The sequence below is a fragment of the Sinohyriopsis cumingii genome, chromosome 13 (genome assembly GCF_028554795.1).
Source record: "Sinohyriopsis cumingii isolate HCF-2022 chromosome 13, ASM2855479v2, whole genome shotgun sequence".
In the NCBI taxonomy this organism is placed as follows: domain Eukaryota; kingdom Metazoa; phylum Mollusca; class Bivalvia; order Unionida; family Unionidae; genus Sinohyriopsis; species Sinohyriopsis cumingii.
In genome coordinates this window covers 54,983,955-55,004,014 of record NC_142973.1, presented here as the reverse complement: position 1 = coordinate 55,004,014, position 20,060 = coordinate 54,983,955, and the positions used below count along the sequence as shown (strand labels likewise).

At 35.9% G+C, this 20,060-nt stretch overlaps 1 protein-coding gene across 1 annotated transcript in view; it reads right to left on the bottom strand.

Moving 5' to 3' along the window:
• The window catches only part of LOC149785597 (ruvB-like 2), a 39,823-nt gene that overhangs the window by 13,865 nt on the left and 5,898 nt on the right, over nt 1-20,060 (bottom strand). Inside the window, exons 2-10 of the mRNA XM_089979401.1 lie at nt 18,508-18,562; nt 17,012-17,136; nt 12,595-12,667; nt 11,180-11,309; nt 10,483-10,549; nt 9,138-9,244; nt 5,660-5,753; nt 798-921; nt 359-453 (exon numbers count right to left, since the gene is read on the bottom strand). Coding sequence (XP_089835527.1) covers nt 359-453; nt 798-921; nt 5,660-5,753; nt 9,138-9,244; nt 10,483-10,549; nt 11,180-11,309; nt 12,595-12,667; nt 17,012-17,136; nt 18,508-18,562 — 870 coding nt within the window. The remainder of the gene's footprint in view (nt 1-358; nt 454-797; nt 922-5,659; nt 5,754-9,137; nt 9,245-10,482; nt 10,550-11,179; nt 11,310-12,594; nt 12,668-17,011; nt 17,137-18,507; nt 18,563-20,060) is intronic.

The following is a 20,060-nucleotide window of genomic DNA, read 5'->3' as shown; positions in this document are numbered from 1 at the left end:
TTCTCAAGCAGTCAAAGGGCTAGACAAATACATCATGAACAGCACTAAATATAATTTTCAATAAAAAATTATTTATTACCATTTAATCACGCATGTGACATGTCACTTGCAAACAAGATTAAAACTACAGTCACTACTGAACTGTTAAGAGATCTGCAGGCCTTGTAAAATGCAAGCTACAAATTTTTAACCAAAGCTTATAGAAGAGTCGGTTGGGGAGGTAACCTTTTGCATTCAGAAATTGTCTATTTGGTTGTAACAAAGCACCTTTCAGTGCTAATAGGAGTTCATCATAAATGTTATACTCTATTCATATGCATGTAGTTAGATTAACTGTATCATTGTAACTGAAACCTACCCCTGGTACAATTTCTGCTTTTCCCTCCTCGCGCCATTCTGCCACCTTGCCATTAATCTGTTCTCTCACCTCACTTTTAATCTCACCTGTGTCACCTGTGAGAAGAAAGATAGTGTTACATACATTCAGTCAGCCAGTATACAACCAGCTCAGGTCGCTGAAATAAGGTCAGAGCTAAACCTCCAACTGTATCTACTCACACATATTATTAGCAACTGAAACTAATGAAAATAACATTTAAAATATTGTGCAAAAATACTGAAAGAAGTTGTATAATTGTTTCCTGCATATTCTTATATACAGTGCTTAATTCTATGAAAGTCTTACCTCTATAAGTAATTCACTAATTTAAAAGGTACCTTTCAAATCTCCTTTTTCTCACAACATTAGCAGGTCACAGCAGTGTCATATTTTGTGATAAAAAAAACTTGTCACCTACCAGAAAAAAGTGCAAGAAATCCCTGTGTTCTGCTGTTGATGACATCTATTTCATGCAATGTGACAGTGTGCACCACCTCTTTTCTCTTTTGAAGTTCTCCCTCAGGACACTGGACAAACCGTGTCTGAAATATTGATGCACAATTTCAATAATTGAGTATCTTTTAAGGCGTTTTTAATTTATAAGGCTGTACTAAAATCAGAGAGCAAACCAAAATGATGGCTAATATTTAATGTTATGATGCAGAAAGAACCCCTTTATGTAATGGGTATCGAAGGAAAATCAAGCAGGCTGATTATGGGTCTAAAAGAAACTTGGATTCTGGCCCCACTGAGTCTATGTTTTTCATGGAACAGCCCTTTAACAATGCTATATCTCTTTTAGGCATAAGATAAAAGAATCTTTATAAAGACAATGCAATTTATTTTGGAGAAAAAAAATTATGCCCCACCCAAACATGTCATTCTGTGACATTCTGTGACACTAATGCGAAACAAAACCCCTAGCAATGTCATTAGTAGTATGATAGAAGTACACAGCTCTTGACAAGATTCAATCCTAGGTTCAGAATTAATTGCACAGTTAAATTTGATGGGGTAGTAAGTGAACAGCATAAAGCAAAAACTTATGATATCAGACAAGTCATAGTTATCTAAACATTAATCACATTTCAAGAATGCAAATGGCTTAGTGATCATGAATAATACCAGGTGCAGTCGGTTATATGTTAGCTTGATTTGAGTATTTGTTCTCACAGTGATAGAGTCCCATCATTTCAAACATCCAGAACAAGTCATGAGATCAAAGCTTTTACTTATCGGATGCACCGTAACAAAACCTGAACTGTACTTATGAAAAAAGAAATGTTCTGACAACTTTAGACCAAATGCTTACAAATGTTATGGGTAATTTAAACATATTAACAAATTTCTTTTTATAAGCAATTTTAGTCCAAATATGCAAATATGCTGTTTACCTAAAGTTCTGAAAGGTTCCTGATTTTTACGGTCAAAGGGCAATATTTTGTACCACGAAGGAGAAGTCATTTTGTGACAAAGATATTACAAGTGGAATTAAGAATAAATCCAACCTGATTTTGATTCTGGTAACTTAAAAAGATGTTTAAGGTAACTAGTTGATATTTTATGCAAAGGAGTGGACATTCAATTGTGCGTAAAATATATTGGAAACCATTTTGATGACAAACAGTGTCATTTTGTGATGCTGTATAGTTTTCCTTCCATGATAAGACCAGTGGGCCAATCAAATAAATTTGTCACAATGTAGGCTGTGGGTTTATTAGCAGATAAGGATATTCTAGGTGAATAATTGTCAAAATTTTGTAAAAATGGGGCAGGCTTATCATTAAGTGTTAACTCAAACCTGCCAATCCTAATAAGACTGTCTCAGTAAGGCAGCTGATTCCCCACCCCACCCCCCTGTCAGTTTGACCAGTTTTCACTATTGTGTAAGAAAATATCATCTATTGCTATTTTAAAGTTGGAAAACACATAAATTACACACTTACCAGGGGTTTTAAAACACGCTGCCCGTGGACCATGGGTCCCACCAAGCAATATCCTGTGGCCCACCAAATGATTGGCGTCACAAGAGAGATACAATAGGTGGTGCGGCTCTTGGGCCATTGAAAATGCTCTCATGCTGCCCTCAGGGTGGTTTGAGTTTGAGACCCCTAACATAGACCTTATTTACCTCCAGTACAGTGCACAAACTTTAGTTCCAAACCCTATGCAGCTGAATAGCTTGTTGCCACCTCTCAACTTGACGTAATACTTTTTTTTTCGATTTCACATGACTACAGCAATCATATTTCCTGCCACTTAACATACTCAAATCAACACATGGTAGCCAATAAACATAACTGTGTCCCTTACTGCTTTTATTTACAAGAATCTGAATATTTCTTTTTATTCTTCTGAACTGATTATTAACTGTCTTTTAAAAGGCTAATTTTCCCTTCTGTCTTCGACATACACTGTTTGTTGGATGCCATTTTTAAAACTTTCTAAAAATCAACAGTTTCATCATGAAGATGCTTTGTATGAAAAAATGTATGCAGCTCAAAGCATCTGAGGTACTACTATAAAGTTAGTCTGGCTTCCTGATTAACTCCACTAAATCTAATATGAAACCTGGATCCAACTCAAATACGGACGAGCAAATTATCCAGATTTTACATCAATCTTATTTCCATACTTTTTGCTCTTAATATGCAAGTCTGTATTTTATGGGTCATTTTCATAAGACTTATGCCAAAATCGTAAGGGTTGGCAGGTCTGTCAACTTATGAACAGATAAATACAGTAACTATGTCATGGGAAACCTGTCCACAAAGGACAGCTTAAATTTGTCAGGTGCAGTTGACAAAATGATTTAAAAAGAGAATAAAACTTCACTAAGATAAAAGGGTCAATAAAGTCACTAGTCCATGCTCTGTGGGTTTTCAGTGAATACTGACAGCTGTAGGTCCATGGGGCCTGTTAAATTTTCCAAAGTCGTCATTAAATTTGATTGACCAATAGAAAAATCTGTACTGCTCCATCCCTGACATTACCACAACCTAATTTGAGGTGCTGAAGCTCTGTTGATGGAACATCAGATTTGTAATCAAGGGTGACTGGTTTGGTACCCACCCTGGCCAGCCCAGGTTGCCTATCTTGATGTCTCCTTAAGAATGGAATGTAACTCCCACTTCCTCAGTACGGGTGAAACTATTCTCTGTATAAATGTGTCAACAATTCTGCCATTTCGATAATACACAAACTAACACCAAAGGCAGAGAATCGATTCATCATATATACATTGTAAAAGTTGCCTTAAAACATTAATGGCAATGAATAATTATAAGTAGTTTGATTCTTTTAGTGTATCAATATGTATCATCTTGTAGGTTGGGTATCAATAAATGGAATAGGCATATTGATTCACCCCACAATTCCTTGGCATGGTGTAGCCAAATAGATTTTTAAAATCTGCTATTTAAACACATCAACCACAAATTAATCAGGTCTTGGGACAATTTCAAGACATCTAATGACTGGTTCAATAGCACCTAAGATTTCTTGCATATGCCCCTACACACCTGTCAGAAAACAGAATATCACTCTATGTCCATGGAAATGGGATTAAAGTCATCAAAAGTTGTGAAGATTATTAACCCTACAAAGGCATCTGCACATCAAATTTGGTTCAGTTCAGGAAAGCCATATTGATCTTGCTTGCAAACTTATGTCCTTCAATTAGTAAAAAATATCAACATGTGACCCTGAGAAAAAAAATCGCAATCACTGATATCTAAGCATGGTTTGGACCAATTTAACATATCTAATATCCAATTTCAACTGCTTTAGCTCACAAGCTTTGAAGTTATCTTGCTTACAATGTAAGTGTAATGTATAGATAGAAAGATGGATAGATAGAGGTGTAATGTATAGATAGAAAGATGGTTAGAGGTGTATTGTATAGATAGAAAGATGGATAGATAGAAGTGTAATGTATAGATAGAGGTGTAATGTATAGATGGATAGATAGAAGCGTAATGTATAGATTGAAAGATGGATAGATAGAGGTGTAATGAATAGATTGAAAGATGGATAGATAGAGGTGTAATGTATAGATAGAAAGATGGTTAGAGGTGTAATGTATAGATAGAAAGATGGATAGATAGAGGTGTAATGTATAGATAGAAAGATGTATAGATAGAGGTGTAATGTATAGATAGAAAGATGTATAGATAGAGGTGTAATGTATAGATTGAAAGATGGATAGATAGAGGTGTAATGTATAGATAGAAAGATGTATAGATAGAGGTGTAATGTATAGATAGAAAGATGTATAGATAGAGGTGTAATGTATAGATTGAAAGATGGATAGATAGAGGTGTAATGAATAGATTGAAAGATGGATAGACAGAGGTGTTGCTGTTGTTGTTCTAGGGTTTAACGCCATTTTTCAGCACAAGATAGGCTATACATGGCAGCCAGTATAACTGGTTGAGGAAGAACCCTGAAAACCCAGGGAAGAACCACCGACCTACAAGAAGCTACTGGCAGGCTTTCCCACGTACCCACGCTAGCTGAGCCTTGGACTTGAACCCACGCAGACAGAGGTGAGATGGCAGTGATCCGGAACAGTGAGCGCTTTAGACCACTCGGCCGCTCGGGGCCCCGTAGATAGAGGTGTAATGTATTGATAGAAAGATGGATAGACAGGTGTAATGCATAGGTAGAAAGATAGATAGATAGAAAGATGTATAGATAGAGGTGTAATGTATAGATAGAAAGATGGATAGACAGATGTAATGTATAGACTGAAAGACGGATAGATAGAGGTATAATGTATATATAGAAAGATGGATAGATAGAGGTGTAATGTATAGGTAGAAAGATGGACCGACAGGTGTAATGTATGGATAGAAAGATAGATAGACAGGTGTAATGTATAGATAGAAAGATGGATAGATAGAGGTGGAAGACATCTGGCTCGAAGCATTCTTATCATTCAAATCATCAAGAAGGAAGAAAAAAATGGTAAAAATATTTAAATCTGGTGCTTTAAAAATATTCACAAATAAAGATAAATAAAAAATTGATGCTATTTTTGCTCTTAAAGACAAAATTTTTCACAACCTTCTTATCTTCATTAAGGCAATATAATTTTGACCACATAATATTTTTGCCTTGTTTGGTAACAGCATGCAAAGTTGATGGGATCATTTTAATATCAGTATTTCTTTTGAATTAAGATTAATTCCTTAAATATGACAAAAGAAATCTTAAGAAATTTAGGATCTGAATAAGAACACTTCCCACATCTACAGAATTCAACACTGTCTGACTTACCTGTGCTCCCATTGCATCATAATCCCTTGCTCGTGTAAATGAGCGGCCAAGCTTTGTGATTTTGCCAGTGGCTTTGTCTATGGTTATAATATCTCTGCAACAGGAAAATTATTCAAAGTAAAACATTTTAACTCATACAAATGTCTGCAACTTAAACATTCCTTTGTGACTTGTTATAAGAAATGTACACTTTGAAACTAAATACAGTAAAAAGTAAATAATTGATACCAAACATTATCATTACTTCGTTCATTCTACAAATTAACTTTCTTCTCAGGATGTAATAGTAAATCCATTCCATGATTGTCTTTGTATTGGATTAATGAGGGCTGAGAAGAAAATGTATTATATTAAAATGAAACTTTAAATTTATCACACTGTACATTAATGGATGAACTGTAAAGCAATCTTATGAGGAGACCGCCAGTCAGTTATGACATGATTCCTCATGCACTGATCAATCTACTGAACAATTTGTTGACCTCTATTGAGAAATGGAAATTTTACTGATAAATTATGATGCTCAGAGAATACTTTGTACCCTATCAGATTAATATTAGGAAAATACACCACTACCTCCTGAATCCAGTAATCATGGAAAAACCAAGATGTGTCTTCCTCACATGTATTCCATATACTAGAAAGAGTAAAGAAATTCTTCCCAACCCTTCTACTTACTGCACCACCACGAGATGGCTATGTTCATTTACCTGTTTTTGCTTTAGTGATACCTCTATGAGGATGCTCATATTTCCAGGGAGGGTTTATTAATGATGACATCAGGCTATGTCTTCTTGGAGATACATAATTTACTAAAAACTTTGCTTTCTCCTTTGAATACATTCCCCAATCATATCAACGTAAGAACAGGTAAAAGAAGCAGTCGATGTTGAGCATCATACCTCTACAATGTCCAAAAAAGGGAATAAGGATTCTTCCCTTTATAATATTAAACCACACTCCTAACTGCAGAACAGCACAAATTAAATCCACGAAAATCCATGAGACCCAGGAACGAAAGACGAATCAAAAGACATTTTTTCCAACCTACTAATATCATGGTAAGGCTGTGCTGTCTTTAAACTGGGGCTGTCTGATGATCTGGACTGTAACCACCAAAAATTCCCAATTTAGTTCTTGTCTCTGCAAAGCAAGATCCTGCAGATAGAAGCTTATGAAGGCCGACCGTTCATACCAGCCAAAAGCATATATTATGTCTCAGATCACTGTTTCATTTTAATGCTAGGCTTGCAGAGATATGTCTGATTTCAGAAACAAAAATTTTCATAATGTGTGCTCAATCTCTTGAGATCTTGGAATATGTCATGCATGTTACCCATTTCAGCCATGATGCCAATGCTTGAGTGGTAATGTTAGTCCCAGGCCTGACTGGATGAAAGGTCCTCCTGGCAATCTTTTGTGTGTAATTAATGTATTATTGCTTGGACCAGATTTGCATCATGGTCTTGAACCCCTAGACTCACTGATGTTGGAGACGGGCTACATGACCACTCTTTGACTGCCCTCTGATGGCAGCCTATTCTTTGCTATGAAGTCTGGCAGTGTCATCAAGACCAAAAAACCATCTGGTCTTAACTAAGACAATTCAGGTCCACCAAATGGACATTTCCACTTATTGAACCTTTAGGCAGACATAGTGTCATGGCCATGTTATATGCAACCCTGTTAATCACCTTGCCAGCAAAGTCGTGGCTTCCCTAGCATTATCATGACTCACTTGTTTGGTTTTGACCAATCATGAAATTGCCAGCGAAGCCGAACTGAGCATCAAGCAGGTGGCAATCATGTTTTGCACTAATTTGGATTCGGTATGCAAGATATTTTTGTCCACCTTATAAAGCAGAGTTGGTCAAACTGAATGTTGGTAAGTGTGTGTGATACCAGCATAAGAGAATGATGCTGGTAACTGGTTTTCCAAAATGAAAGCCTTAGAATGCCTGGGTTCCATATTTTATCAGTCAGGCAGGCAGAGGTTTCTTTAACCGTTCCTGGCCGTGAAAAAAGACAGAAGAATGCAGTTTTCCCCTTTACCCTCATTTGCACTTCAGAGACCCCCAAATTTTTTATTTGACCCCCATTTTGGGTACCAAAGTTTGTTTTTACTCAGTCTGACCCCCAGTTTTGACACCAAGGTGATTTTTGATTCTCAGTCTTGCATACACTGAGGATGGCTGTTTATCTTCAATTTCCAAATCCACTAAAGTCATGGACTTAAATAAGCATGGCTTTCAGCTGATGGAGCTGGACTCTCTAGATTTCCTCCTCTGTATTCTGTATTGCAGGATTGTCATACAGTAAGTCAAGGTTATCCCCACACTCACTGTGAGGGTTGTCAACATCAGGCATTCTGTCAACATCAGAATAAAACACTAGGGATGAGATCATGCAAATATCCCTGTGTATGTTTTTATATATCCCCAAAAGAATTAGCCATATGGATTCAAGACAGTGGTTGTATCAGCATCCAGGCAAGTGCCATAGCTTGGCCTGCAGGTATAAAATGTAGATAGCATGCTGGCCACTTGGCTCAGGTATTGTCTGGATGGACAGCCCAGCTATCAGCTGGCCAGTCAGATCCACTGTCAGCTGGATAAATGACCTGGCTGCCTGCTGGCTGGGTAACCACTTGGTTGGTTGGTTGGTGCAGTGATACTGACGGACTAGCTAATCAGATCTTAATATAGCTCTGAATACTAATATCAAGGTGCAGTCGACTGGTCCAGGGAACTGCTCACCAAAGTGACGGATTCCTGTTCACTGATTGTGGAGTTTGGCTGGCTAAGAAGCTGGACTGGCTGGCTGGCAGGTGAAACAGCATTATACACCCAAGACTGGTGACAAAACGGATCATCCATGACTGAAGAACACCCTAGGCACCCAGACTAACAGACCCTAAGGCATGTACATACAGGTGTAATTATGACCAATGGGTTGCCAAAATAATGGAGGACACTCATCCTATAATTGCAAGCTACAACTGGAGGTTACTGTAACTCGAGACTTGACATGTCTAATTGAACGTTACCGCAAAACCATGGCCCAAATTTGATCTACTTCACACATGCACTGCAGTTAGAAGTCGAAGAACACTTTTTGCATGTGCGACATACATGTCTACATCGACTTTGGCATGTAACAACAACAGTTTTTATGAAATGACAATGGCATAAAATTTGAAAATAACGACCAAGAGTTCCCATGAAACAAAAACTAATCTGGAAGAATATTTTGTGCACAACAAAGACAAATCATGTGCATCTTCATTGACTCTGGCACACAATGTTGTCCTTGTTAAATATAAATTATAATAAACAACCAAATATCACAAATATCAATCCAAAAATAAACACATATAGCAACAACAGTGAAAGAGAAACATACATCATATGCATACTTGTCAACTAAACATCTTGTACTTTGCATATTTATCACTTAGACAATCAGATGATATACTTACCCAGCTTGTACTTTCTCTTGAGTTAGGGATTCTATCATCTTCTGGCCCAAGTCATAAATTGTTTCCATCTCTGTTGTTTTCAGTGTTAGTTTGCCAACCTTGGCTCCCTTGGAGAAAATAAAATAAAATATCAAAGATCTTAGTCCAATAAGTAAAAAGAAAAATATTTATTTAGGTTGGTTTGGTTTGGTGTTTTACAGCAAAGCGACACAAGTAGGTTCCGTTATTATCTAGACTGGGGAATACCTATTCTTTCCACTGCCTGCTGCTTCCTTTTATCTCTAAGTTTGTTCCTCTTATTTTTTAATAGAATTTCTTTAATCAAAACAAAATACTGAAATACTGCAATTGTATGAGCAAAATATTGCAGAAAAACACAAGATAAAATTTAAAGACTGTACAAATGTATCATAGCAGAATGAATCATCTCTTTTGGGTTGAGGAGATCTGATGTGCTGGAACTTCATTATGCAATGTTACAAAATGACTACACTTCCTGTACCTGATCTGTCACTCTGAATGCAAGGCTACCAATAAGAAAAGACTATATTCACTGTGTCTGTGACTGGTCTGTCGATGTGAATGAAAGGCTAATGGGAAGAAATGACTATACTTCATGTGTCTGTGACTGGTCTGTCAATATGAATGCAAGGTGACTGATAAGAAAATAATCCCACTTCTGGTGTCTGTGGGTGATCCTTTCAATCTGACTGCGAAGTTACTGAGAAGAAAGGACTACACTTCCTGTGACCATGACTGATCTGTCAAGGACCACACTTACTGTGCCTGCTGCTGGTCCGGTTACTAAGAAAGGACAACACTTACTGTGTATGTGGCTGGTCCAGTTACTAAGAAAGGACAACACTTACTGTGCCTGCGGAAGGTCCAGTTACTAACAAAGGACTGCACTTACTGTGCCTGTGACTGGTCAGACTATTGAAAAGAAAGGACTACATTTACTGTGCCTGTGGCTGGTCCAGTTACTTTGAAAGGACTACATTTACTGTGCCTTGGGTTATTAGATTACTGACAAGGCAGAGCTTACACTGACTGTTGCAGGTTGCTGAGAATAAAGGACTACACTAACTATGCCTGTGGCTCATTACTCAGATTAAAGGTCTATAATAACCATGACTGTGGGTCATTCCTCAGAATAAAGGACTACACTAACTGTGCCTGTGGCTGGTTTGGTTTCTGAGAATAAACTACTACACTAACCATGCCTGTGTCTCATTACTCAGAAGAAAGGACTACACTAACTATGCCTGCGACTCAGTACTAGCAAGAAAGGTCTACACTAACCATTGCACGTGGCTCATTACTCAGAACAAAGGACCAAACTTACTGTGCCTGTGGCTGGTCTATCAATCTGAATCTCTACAACTTCTCCTTCTATGATCTCAGTTTCCTCTCTGGAAAGTAATGTTTTATATATAAAGAAAGGCAACATATAAAAAATTATAATATTGATAAGGCTATTAAATAGGATGAGAGTATAGCAATATTAAAGTCCCATTACAAAAATACACTCTGCTCAAATTAAAACTAGCCGCATTAGAGAAATACACTGTTCACATTAAAACTAGTCTCACTAAAAGAAATCACCCTGTTCACATTAACACTAGTCTCATCAAACAAATCCTCTCTATTCATACTAAAACTAGTCTCATTAGAGGAATCCCCTCTGTTCAAATTAAAAGTCTCTTCAAAAAAATCCACTCTGTTGCATTAAAGCTTGCCTCATCAGAGAAATCCACTCTGTTCACATTAAAACTCATCTCATCAGAGAAATCAACTCTGTTTAAATTGCAACTATCAGATGCACTTACTTTTACTAGATCAGTATACAGTAAAGCCTTAAAAATTATAAATCCTATAAAACTCATAACTCTAAAAATTGAGAAAAAATATTTTCCTGCATCAATTTGTGTCCTCTATTTTCAAATTCTGAATTTACAATCAAACAAAAAACATTCTAACACAGTTAATGTAATTTTGATCCCTGCTAATAACTATGTTAAGATATTCTTTATGACTCGTACTTGATTCTGACACCAATTGATTTTCTAAACGCCTGTGTCAAAGCCTCTGTCTTGCTCATTTCCAAAGAAAAAATTTCACTGCCGGCAATACTTGTGAAAGGTGTGTCTGTGCCAAGAGCCTGTGCCATACCTGAAGAAGATTAAAGCATAACTTTGATTGTTCCATCTATTTCTGTAATATACTGAGCTCACTTATATTTATTGAAAACCATTTACAGTGTCTGTAAAACATGTATACATATCATCATAACCCTTTATGTGTCCCACCCACCACAAGCAAATGGTCAGCAGGATCAAGTTGCGGGGGTTGGTAATGCGTAAAGTGTATGGATAGACCCGGAGACCAAAGTTGTCACCGATCTAAATTTTTCCTTTTGATGCCTGGAAAGTTGATGTATTGTCATATTGTGAAAGATCTCCACAGTTTCTAAGTTGTAACCAAGGGGAAATAACTATATGACCCCACAGCATGCCCTAGGGGTCCTGTTAAAACTTCTATCTGACTAGTGTTGATCACTGGGTCAGTAATGACATACACCAATATTCAGACATGTTAGTCCACACTTTGAAATGTTTTAATTTTATGTAAAACAACCCTACACCCTCAAACCTTGCATACAGCGGATACATAAAAATTCTTGCAAGAGTGTGCACGTCCAAAGACACACCCCCAATCATATATATATATATTAAGTTTGCATCCTTTATCTTGAACAATATAGGCAGAGTTGAAGGACATTACACACATATGGATATCTAGATCAGCAGCATCACACAATGTCTGCTTTTTCTTTGAAAAGCATAGGATAATTACTTGAAACAGACAATATTAAAAGATTAAATACACCTAGCACTATGACTCACCAATGCTACCCATTCTGTCATACAAGCTATCTCGATTCTCTCTTTTCTGTAGGTGATGGAAAAGTTTATTTAAATCTTGCAGTAATTCTACTTATAGGGGCAAGAGAAAAATAAAACTCCATCAAATCAATTGCTGAAATTATTTAAATGTAAAGGATGTAAACAGATCTAAAAAATAGTTCTTATTTCCTTGTCAACTGTAACAACTATAAATGATAAAACTTGATAACACAGGGTTCAATAAATCTTATGCCCAAAGTCATGGGCTGCCAAAGTACTGGGTCTGGACTACCAATGGTTGAGCGTAGGTATCCAAATGGGTTCTTGTGTAACATCATGTTCTTTCAAAACATTTAAAAAAAAATCAACAAGATAAATGATTATGAATGACATAAGAAAGCAGAAGCCATAAGCCAACATTTTCAATAGTGCTTTTCCTAGGTTACCAGATACAAGCTGGACTATCCAGTTCTTTTTCTGGCATCCCAGTGGGCTCACATCTGATTTTTAAACATGTCACACCAACTGATGCTGGAAATAGTTAGACTTACCCATTGCAATTGCAGTCTTTCCCGTTCCTGGGTGTCCGGCTATCAGAACAGCACGACCAGCAATTTTCCCTTCCTGCAGATGATACAGTTAAATTCTTACTTTCATTGGAAGCAAAATGATGTATTTGAATGCCATACTAGGTACAATGTAATCCTAAAGGAACTAAAAAAATATATGCCATTAACAACATTTACAGATTACTTGTATGATGTTATCAAGCATACCAGTCATGTCTATGGAAGGTATAAACACCTTTGTAAGCAAGATCAGTGCTTGCAGTCAGGGTTTTAGTCAGGTGCAATATTTGTTGAGTACTTCAAAACCTTTTCTAATTGGCCAAGTTATGTGACTAACCTAATGCATAATATCATTTTATATTATCTGTGTTTAAATCAGTACATTGGGCGTGCATACCATTTTATATTGTCTGTGTTTAAATCAGTACGCTGGGCCTGGATACCATTTTATATTGTCTGTATTTAAATCAGTACACTGGGCCTTGATACCATTGTATATTATCTGTGTTTAAATCAGTATGCTGGGCCTGGATACCATTTTATATTGTGTGTTTAAATCAGTACACTGGGCGCGATTATACCATTTTATATTGTCTGTGTTTAAATCAGTACACTGGGCGATTATACCATTTTATATTGTCTGTGTTTAAATCAGTACACTGGGCCTGGATACCATTTTATATTGTCTGTGTTTAAATCAGTACACTGGGCCTGGATACCATTTTATATTGTCTGTGTTTAAATCAGTACACTGGGCCAGGACACCATTTTATTTTGTCTGTGTTTAATCAGTACACTGGGCCAGGACACCATTTTATATTGTCTGTGTTTAAATCAGTACACTGGGCCTGGATACAATTTTATATGGTCTGTGTTTAAATCAGTATGCTGGGCCTACATACCATTTTATATCGACTGTATTTAAATCAGTACACTGGGCCAGGATACCATTTTATATTGTCTGTGTTTAAATCAGTACACTGGGCGATTATACCATTTTATATTGTTGTGTTTAAATCAGTATGCAGGGCTAGGATACCATTTTATATTGTCTGTGCTTAAATCAGTACACTGGGCTAGGATACCATTTAATATTATCTGTGTTTAAATCAATACACTGGGACTGGATACCATTGTATATTGTCTGTGTTTAAATCAGTACACTGGGCCTGGATACCATTGTATATTATCTGTGTTTAAATCAGTACAATGGGCCTGGATACCATTGTATATTATCTGTGTTTAAATCAGTACACTAGGCCAGGATAGCATTTTAAATCGTCTGTGTTTAAATCAGTACACTGGGCCTGGATACCATTGTATATTATCTGTGTTTAAATCAGTACACTGGGCCAGGTCACCATTTTTATATTGTCTGTGTATAAATCAGTATACTGGACACCATTGTATGTTGTCTGTGTTTAAATCAGTACACTGGGCCTGGATACCATTTTATATTATCTGTGTTTAAATCAGTACTATCTGTGTTTAAATCAGTACACTGGGCCAGGATACCATTTTATATTGTCCGTGTTTAAATCAGTACACTGGGCAATTATACCATTTTATATTGTTGTGTTTAAATCAGTATGCAGGGCTAGGATACCATTTTATATTATCTGTGTTTAAATCAGTACACTGGGCCAGGATACCATTTTATATTGTCTGTGTTTAAATCAGTACACTGGGCGATTATACCATTTTATATTGTCTGTGTTTAAATCAGTACACTGGGCGATTATACCATTTTATATTGTCTGTGTTTAAATCAGTACACTGGGCGATTATACCATTTTATATTGTTGTGTTTAAATCAGTATGCAGGGCTAGGATACCATTTTATATTGTCTGTGTTTAAATCAGTACACTGGGCCTGGATACCATTTGAATTTCAAGCCTTACAAGGTAAATCTGTCTTAGCTGCCATCTTACATTAGACTTAGCATATTTTCCATTCAAGAAACTACTGTATGTGGGTAGTTTTAAATATAACATTGAAAACAATGACCTGTTCAACAGGGATGGTCCTGGCTTTTAAAAAGCTGTCGCAAAAAAATTGCCAACCTCAATATTTTGTCGCCAATTTTCAAAAAGTGTCGCCAGAACAAGTAGTGTACATGTTTTCAAGTGTTAATTTAGTCTGTTAATGTAACAGGCAATGAAAATTACAAAAGATGGGTTAGTTAATACTCTAATTACAACAAGCATTAACAAAATGTTACATAGTGTACATGAAGATCCGTTGTGATTTTAGGGCTGCCCACTTGTTGAATACAGTTTCAAAGTCTAATTTTTCACATCTGTACATGCTGATTCTCATTAAATTCTCGAGAGATGAGATGCAGAGTTTATTTCTGATGTCAGTTTTTATGAGGTTCATCTTACTGAATCCACGTTCACAGTCTACAGTGCTGACAGGCGACACCAGTAGTCTCTCAGCAGCACCCCCCCTTATGGCTAGCTTCAGAAAGCTTGTTGTGAATTGCTTCCTAGATCCCAAGAATGATCACTGAATGCTGTATAAAGTTTCCCGACAAGCAAAATAGGATCTCCATTCCCACGAATGAAACTTACATGAGTCAACACCTGGCAATATTGGACCGTATATATAAGCATAAATTCACACCCAATTTTGGGATTCTTTCACTCCTGTATTTTGAGAAATAAATAATTATTATTAATTATGCAAACTGTTTTTGCTATTTCTTGTTGCAGAGTTTAAGTCTCTGCAGCCGTAACACGGATTGATGGCAAAAGGAAAAGATCAATGAGTAAAATGCTGCACTGGCGACAGATATAATTGTGATTGAGATTTTTCCATTTGCTTTGTATTTATACGCAGTAGTCGGTACTTCAAAGGTTATCAGTTTTCTATGAAGGCTCAGCAAAACTATTGTACTGGTATATGTTTAAAAAAACAACAAAAAAAACAACAGAAGGATTAGCCATTCAGTTAATTGTATCTGTTTTATTCGCGTCTTCAGAAGTCGGTCAGTTGTAGGTATAGTTCGATAGCATGATTGACTGTGATACAGTACTCAGCCCAGATGTCAGCATAAGCAGACTACGATGTAACAATGCACTGTAAAGATGGGGTTGTCAATACGAACAAAGGATCGTTTGTGTAATAGATTGATTCCAATGCATTGCTTAGTCAAGTTTGTGGCTTCCTTTCATTCTCCCTTTTAATTTATCCAGTCCAAATCCATGATAATATGTACACATTAAATAACCAAAAAGTCTGTTGCCAAAAAAATCGCCAGATGGGATATTTTTGTCGCCAATAAGGAAAAAAAATCGCAATTTGCGACATTGGCGAAGCCCAGGACGATCCCTGTGTTCAATATTATCAAAATTGTTCCTCTTCAACATTTTAATGGAGGGTTTATTCCCTATCTGGCATTCATTTATCTAATGATGCTTTATACTATACAGTCTAGTATCCTGTATCCAATGTTCATTTATATGACAATGCTTTTTTTACTATACAGTCTAGTATCCTGTATCCAATGTTCACTTATCTGACAATACTTTTTTACTATAGTCTAGTTTTCTGTATCCAACATTCATTTAACTGACAATGATTTTCACTATACAGTCTAGTTTCCTGTATCCAACATTCATTTATCTGACAACAATTTTCACTATACAGTCTAGTATCCTGTATGCAACATTCATTTATTTGACAATGCTTATTATAAAAAAGTATCAGGAATGAACTATTCCTGTTATATTTCGTCATGTGAATAAGGTAGTAGAGAATGCTGATGACTAAAAATAGTCAATGCTGTTTAGGTGTTGACTTTGATTCACAAAATTTATTTTCTATCCTTCATTGTGCAATCTGTCAATATATCTAAATTCACGACTAAAATTTTCTTTTGTTCTAAATGCTTTGAGATTCTTATCCATTTTCTACCATTTACACACATTCAACCATCACATAACAAAACTTTGTTTTCTCCATCCATATTCCAATATCTTTCTCTTTTAATAAAACAATTACTCAGAGGTCTTTCATTTCCTCTCTTGTATCTCTGAAATGTTTCCATAATTCTTTCTGAGTTTCTCTCATATCTATATACACCACTCTCATAACAAGTAGGTCACCTAGATGCAACCATCGGTTATGTACTGATTATCTAGCATTCATGTGTATCTGACAATTTTATTTAGAAACATTTATTTCACAATTAAGCCCAGTCTGGAAGGCAACAATTTGGAATTTTTGAATAATGGTTGTATTATAGTCTAGTTTGCAAGTGATCGCAATGCCAATTAACTAAGGAATGGTAAGTGGAGAATCTGTAATGTGAATATGAGCGTAGGTCTCAGTCGATGTTTTTCTGACCTGTTCACAATGAAGCTATTAGAATGAAATCAAATAATTAAATCTTACCTTGATCATCTCTAAAATTATGCCAGCTGCTCTTCGTGCCTCCAGCTGTCCCACCATCCCCTGGGAGACATTACGTGCCTCAAGAGCATCATCCAAACCTAATCCTCGTATGTGTGAGTGGGCGCCTACAAGTGGGTATTACTCAGTTAGCTCCATTTACATGGCATGCAGATAAGGACATAAATGTATGTCTTAGAATTTTTTTAAATATATACTGATCATATTTCATTTAGAATTTTCACACAAATTTTTAATGTAATTTCACTCACATTTTTAAGTAACATTACTGTATTTCAACACCAACTCAACTTCTGACCTAAAGAAAAAACAACAGTAAGGCATCTGATTTGTATGGACAGAAATGCAGCTAATGAATCAATAATGATTCCGGGCTGTTTAGAGTATCACAGGCAGAATTAATTCATCACTCCATCCTGATTTATGACATACGATATGAAAAGTATGTGTGTGTGTGATTTGGATTTGTCATATCGTCATGATGTCTGCACTGTGACAGTTTATAGTGATGTCTAGCACTGGGGCATCATGCCACAGACATGTAGCATGATGTCCCACCCAGTCACATTATCCTGACACCAGGCTGACCAGTCCAAACACTAACATCTTAATGCTGAGCGCCTAGCAAGGCAGCTGTTAGTACCATTTTTGTAAGTCTTTGGTATGACTCGGCTGGGGATCAAACCCACAACCTCCCGCATCCAAGGTGGACGCTCTAACCACTCTGTCACTGCAGCGGTCACGATATGAACAGAAAAAATGTTCAGCAATAATGCGCCAATAAAAATGAACAAAAACAAAATGTACTGATTAAGAATATCACTAGGTATTTACTGAGAAAATATACAACTTAAAGACACCATGATGAACTTATTGAGAAAATAAACAAAAACTTAAAAAGTCAAAATGACAACATAGTTGTAAATGCAGACCTTATAGCCATTAATGTTTTTCAAAATAACTCGAACTTTGGAAATTACTTGGTCTTAAAAATGAGAAATTTATAGGAATCTTTAAGGGAGGTCATAAAAATAGATGTGTATTATTACCATATGAATAATACCTCAAAACACTAATTAGTCTTAACTATTACCTCAACACACTAATTAGTCTTGAATATTACCTCAAAATACTAATCAGCCTTGACTATTACCTGAAAACACTAGTCTTGAATATTGCTTCAAAACACTAATTAGTCTTGAATATTATACCTCAAAACACTAGTCCTGAAAATTACCTCAAAACACAAATTAGTGTTGAATATTACCTCAAAACACAAATTAGTCTTTAATATTACCTCAAAACAAATTAGTCTTGAATATTACTTCAAAACACAATTTATTCAATAACATAATGCACTGAAGAAATAATTTCAACATGCATCAGCAGGAACTCTCATTGCATTGAGTATGTCATCATGATTAATTCTTCTGTGTCCCTTTATCTTAAACAAGACTTGTAAGAAACAAATGCATTACCGATTCTCTCTATCCGAGTCACCTCCCTGATTTCTTGAACTTTCTCTACTGTTGGCTGCAAGTAAAAAGAGTGACAACATTATTCTGGATTAACTCTGATGGTATTAGGGTTTAACCAAGGCTGCACTTTAGTGCAAGAGGCACACACAATTGACAGCCCACTCAAATACAAAAGACACATCCATGTGGTGCGTTTCAAAATAATTGGCATTCATTTTTCATGCTTATAATGTTATAATGTTCCTGATTGTAAATTCAGCATTTGATCTATGTTGTACATGGTGTAAATGGGCATTTGAAAGACAAAGGCTGACAGTTTATATGCATTTGACTCCCAAAGGCTGACAGTTTATATGAATTTGACTCCCATAGGCTGACAGTTTATATGAATTTGACTTACAAAGGCCGACAGTTTATATGCATTCAACTGACTGAGGCTGACAGTTTATATGCATTTGACTGATAAAGGCTGACAGTTCATATGCATTTGACTGACAAAGGCTGACAGTTCATATGCATTTGACTGACAAAGGCTGACAGTTTATATGCATCTGACTCACAAAGGCTGAGTTTCAATTAATTCATCGCACCATTAAGTTATATACATATATTTTACCTCAGTAATGAACAATTAATATTTTCCCCATGAAAATAAACATCTTCAAAAGAGGTGATTCACAAATACTTTTGGATTTTTTTCTTCAAAGATTTGCCTAAAGTAATAATATCCAAATGAAGCTGTCTGAGGCTTCCCTCTGTCCATTATGTTTACTTTGGAAATTAAATAGAAGAATCTTATGCAAAGAAATTAGCAGAAGTATAGACTTCATGGATTATGGTAAAAATGTTGTCACAAATTTTATTTTAATATTTGCATAGGACAAAGACAGTAGTAATAATTTTAAGATTATCACACTACAGACAGATATATATTTAGTGATTTTCATGTTTGTCATTAAATGTTTGCTTTATAAAATAGATTCAGTGACTATTTAGAACACTTGTGCCAGGAGAAATTACCATGGCATACTGGCTTTGAAAAATGAATAAAGTCATACAAAAAAAATTCACTTCTCTACATTAGGTTACTTCTATGATGTCAGAATATTTTTTGCAGGCATATCATCATAAACATCTAACTTTGGTCTGAATACAATGGAAGATAGTTCATTTCATCAAATGAATTTAAATGATATCACACAGAAACTTGACTCAAATTAAAAAAGAATTTATATTCGCATTCAATATTATTAGTTAAATAGAGAAAAATTATTAGAAAATCAAGAGTATATTGTTCTAATATAAAGATTATATCATTTTAAATGTATAATTCCCATGCAAAATATCAGCCAACCAAACTCAGGCACCTTTAGGAAGAAATAATACAAGCCCCAAATCCCTCAATGACAACTGTAAGTAACATGTGATATATGATGTTTATGGAATATTCTCCCCAACTCTACCACTCTCTCCCCAGCAAGCTAGGTTGGAAATTCAGACATGTATAAAATAAAGTCTTTGCTTTGTTCTCATTTCTAAGTCAAAATAAAAAA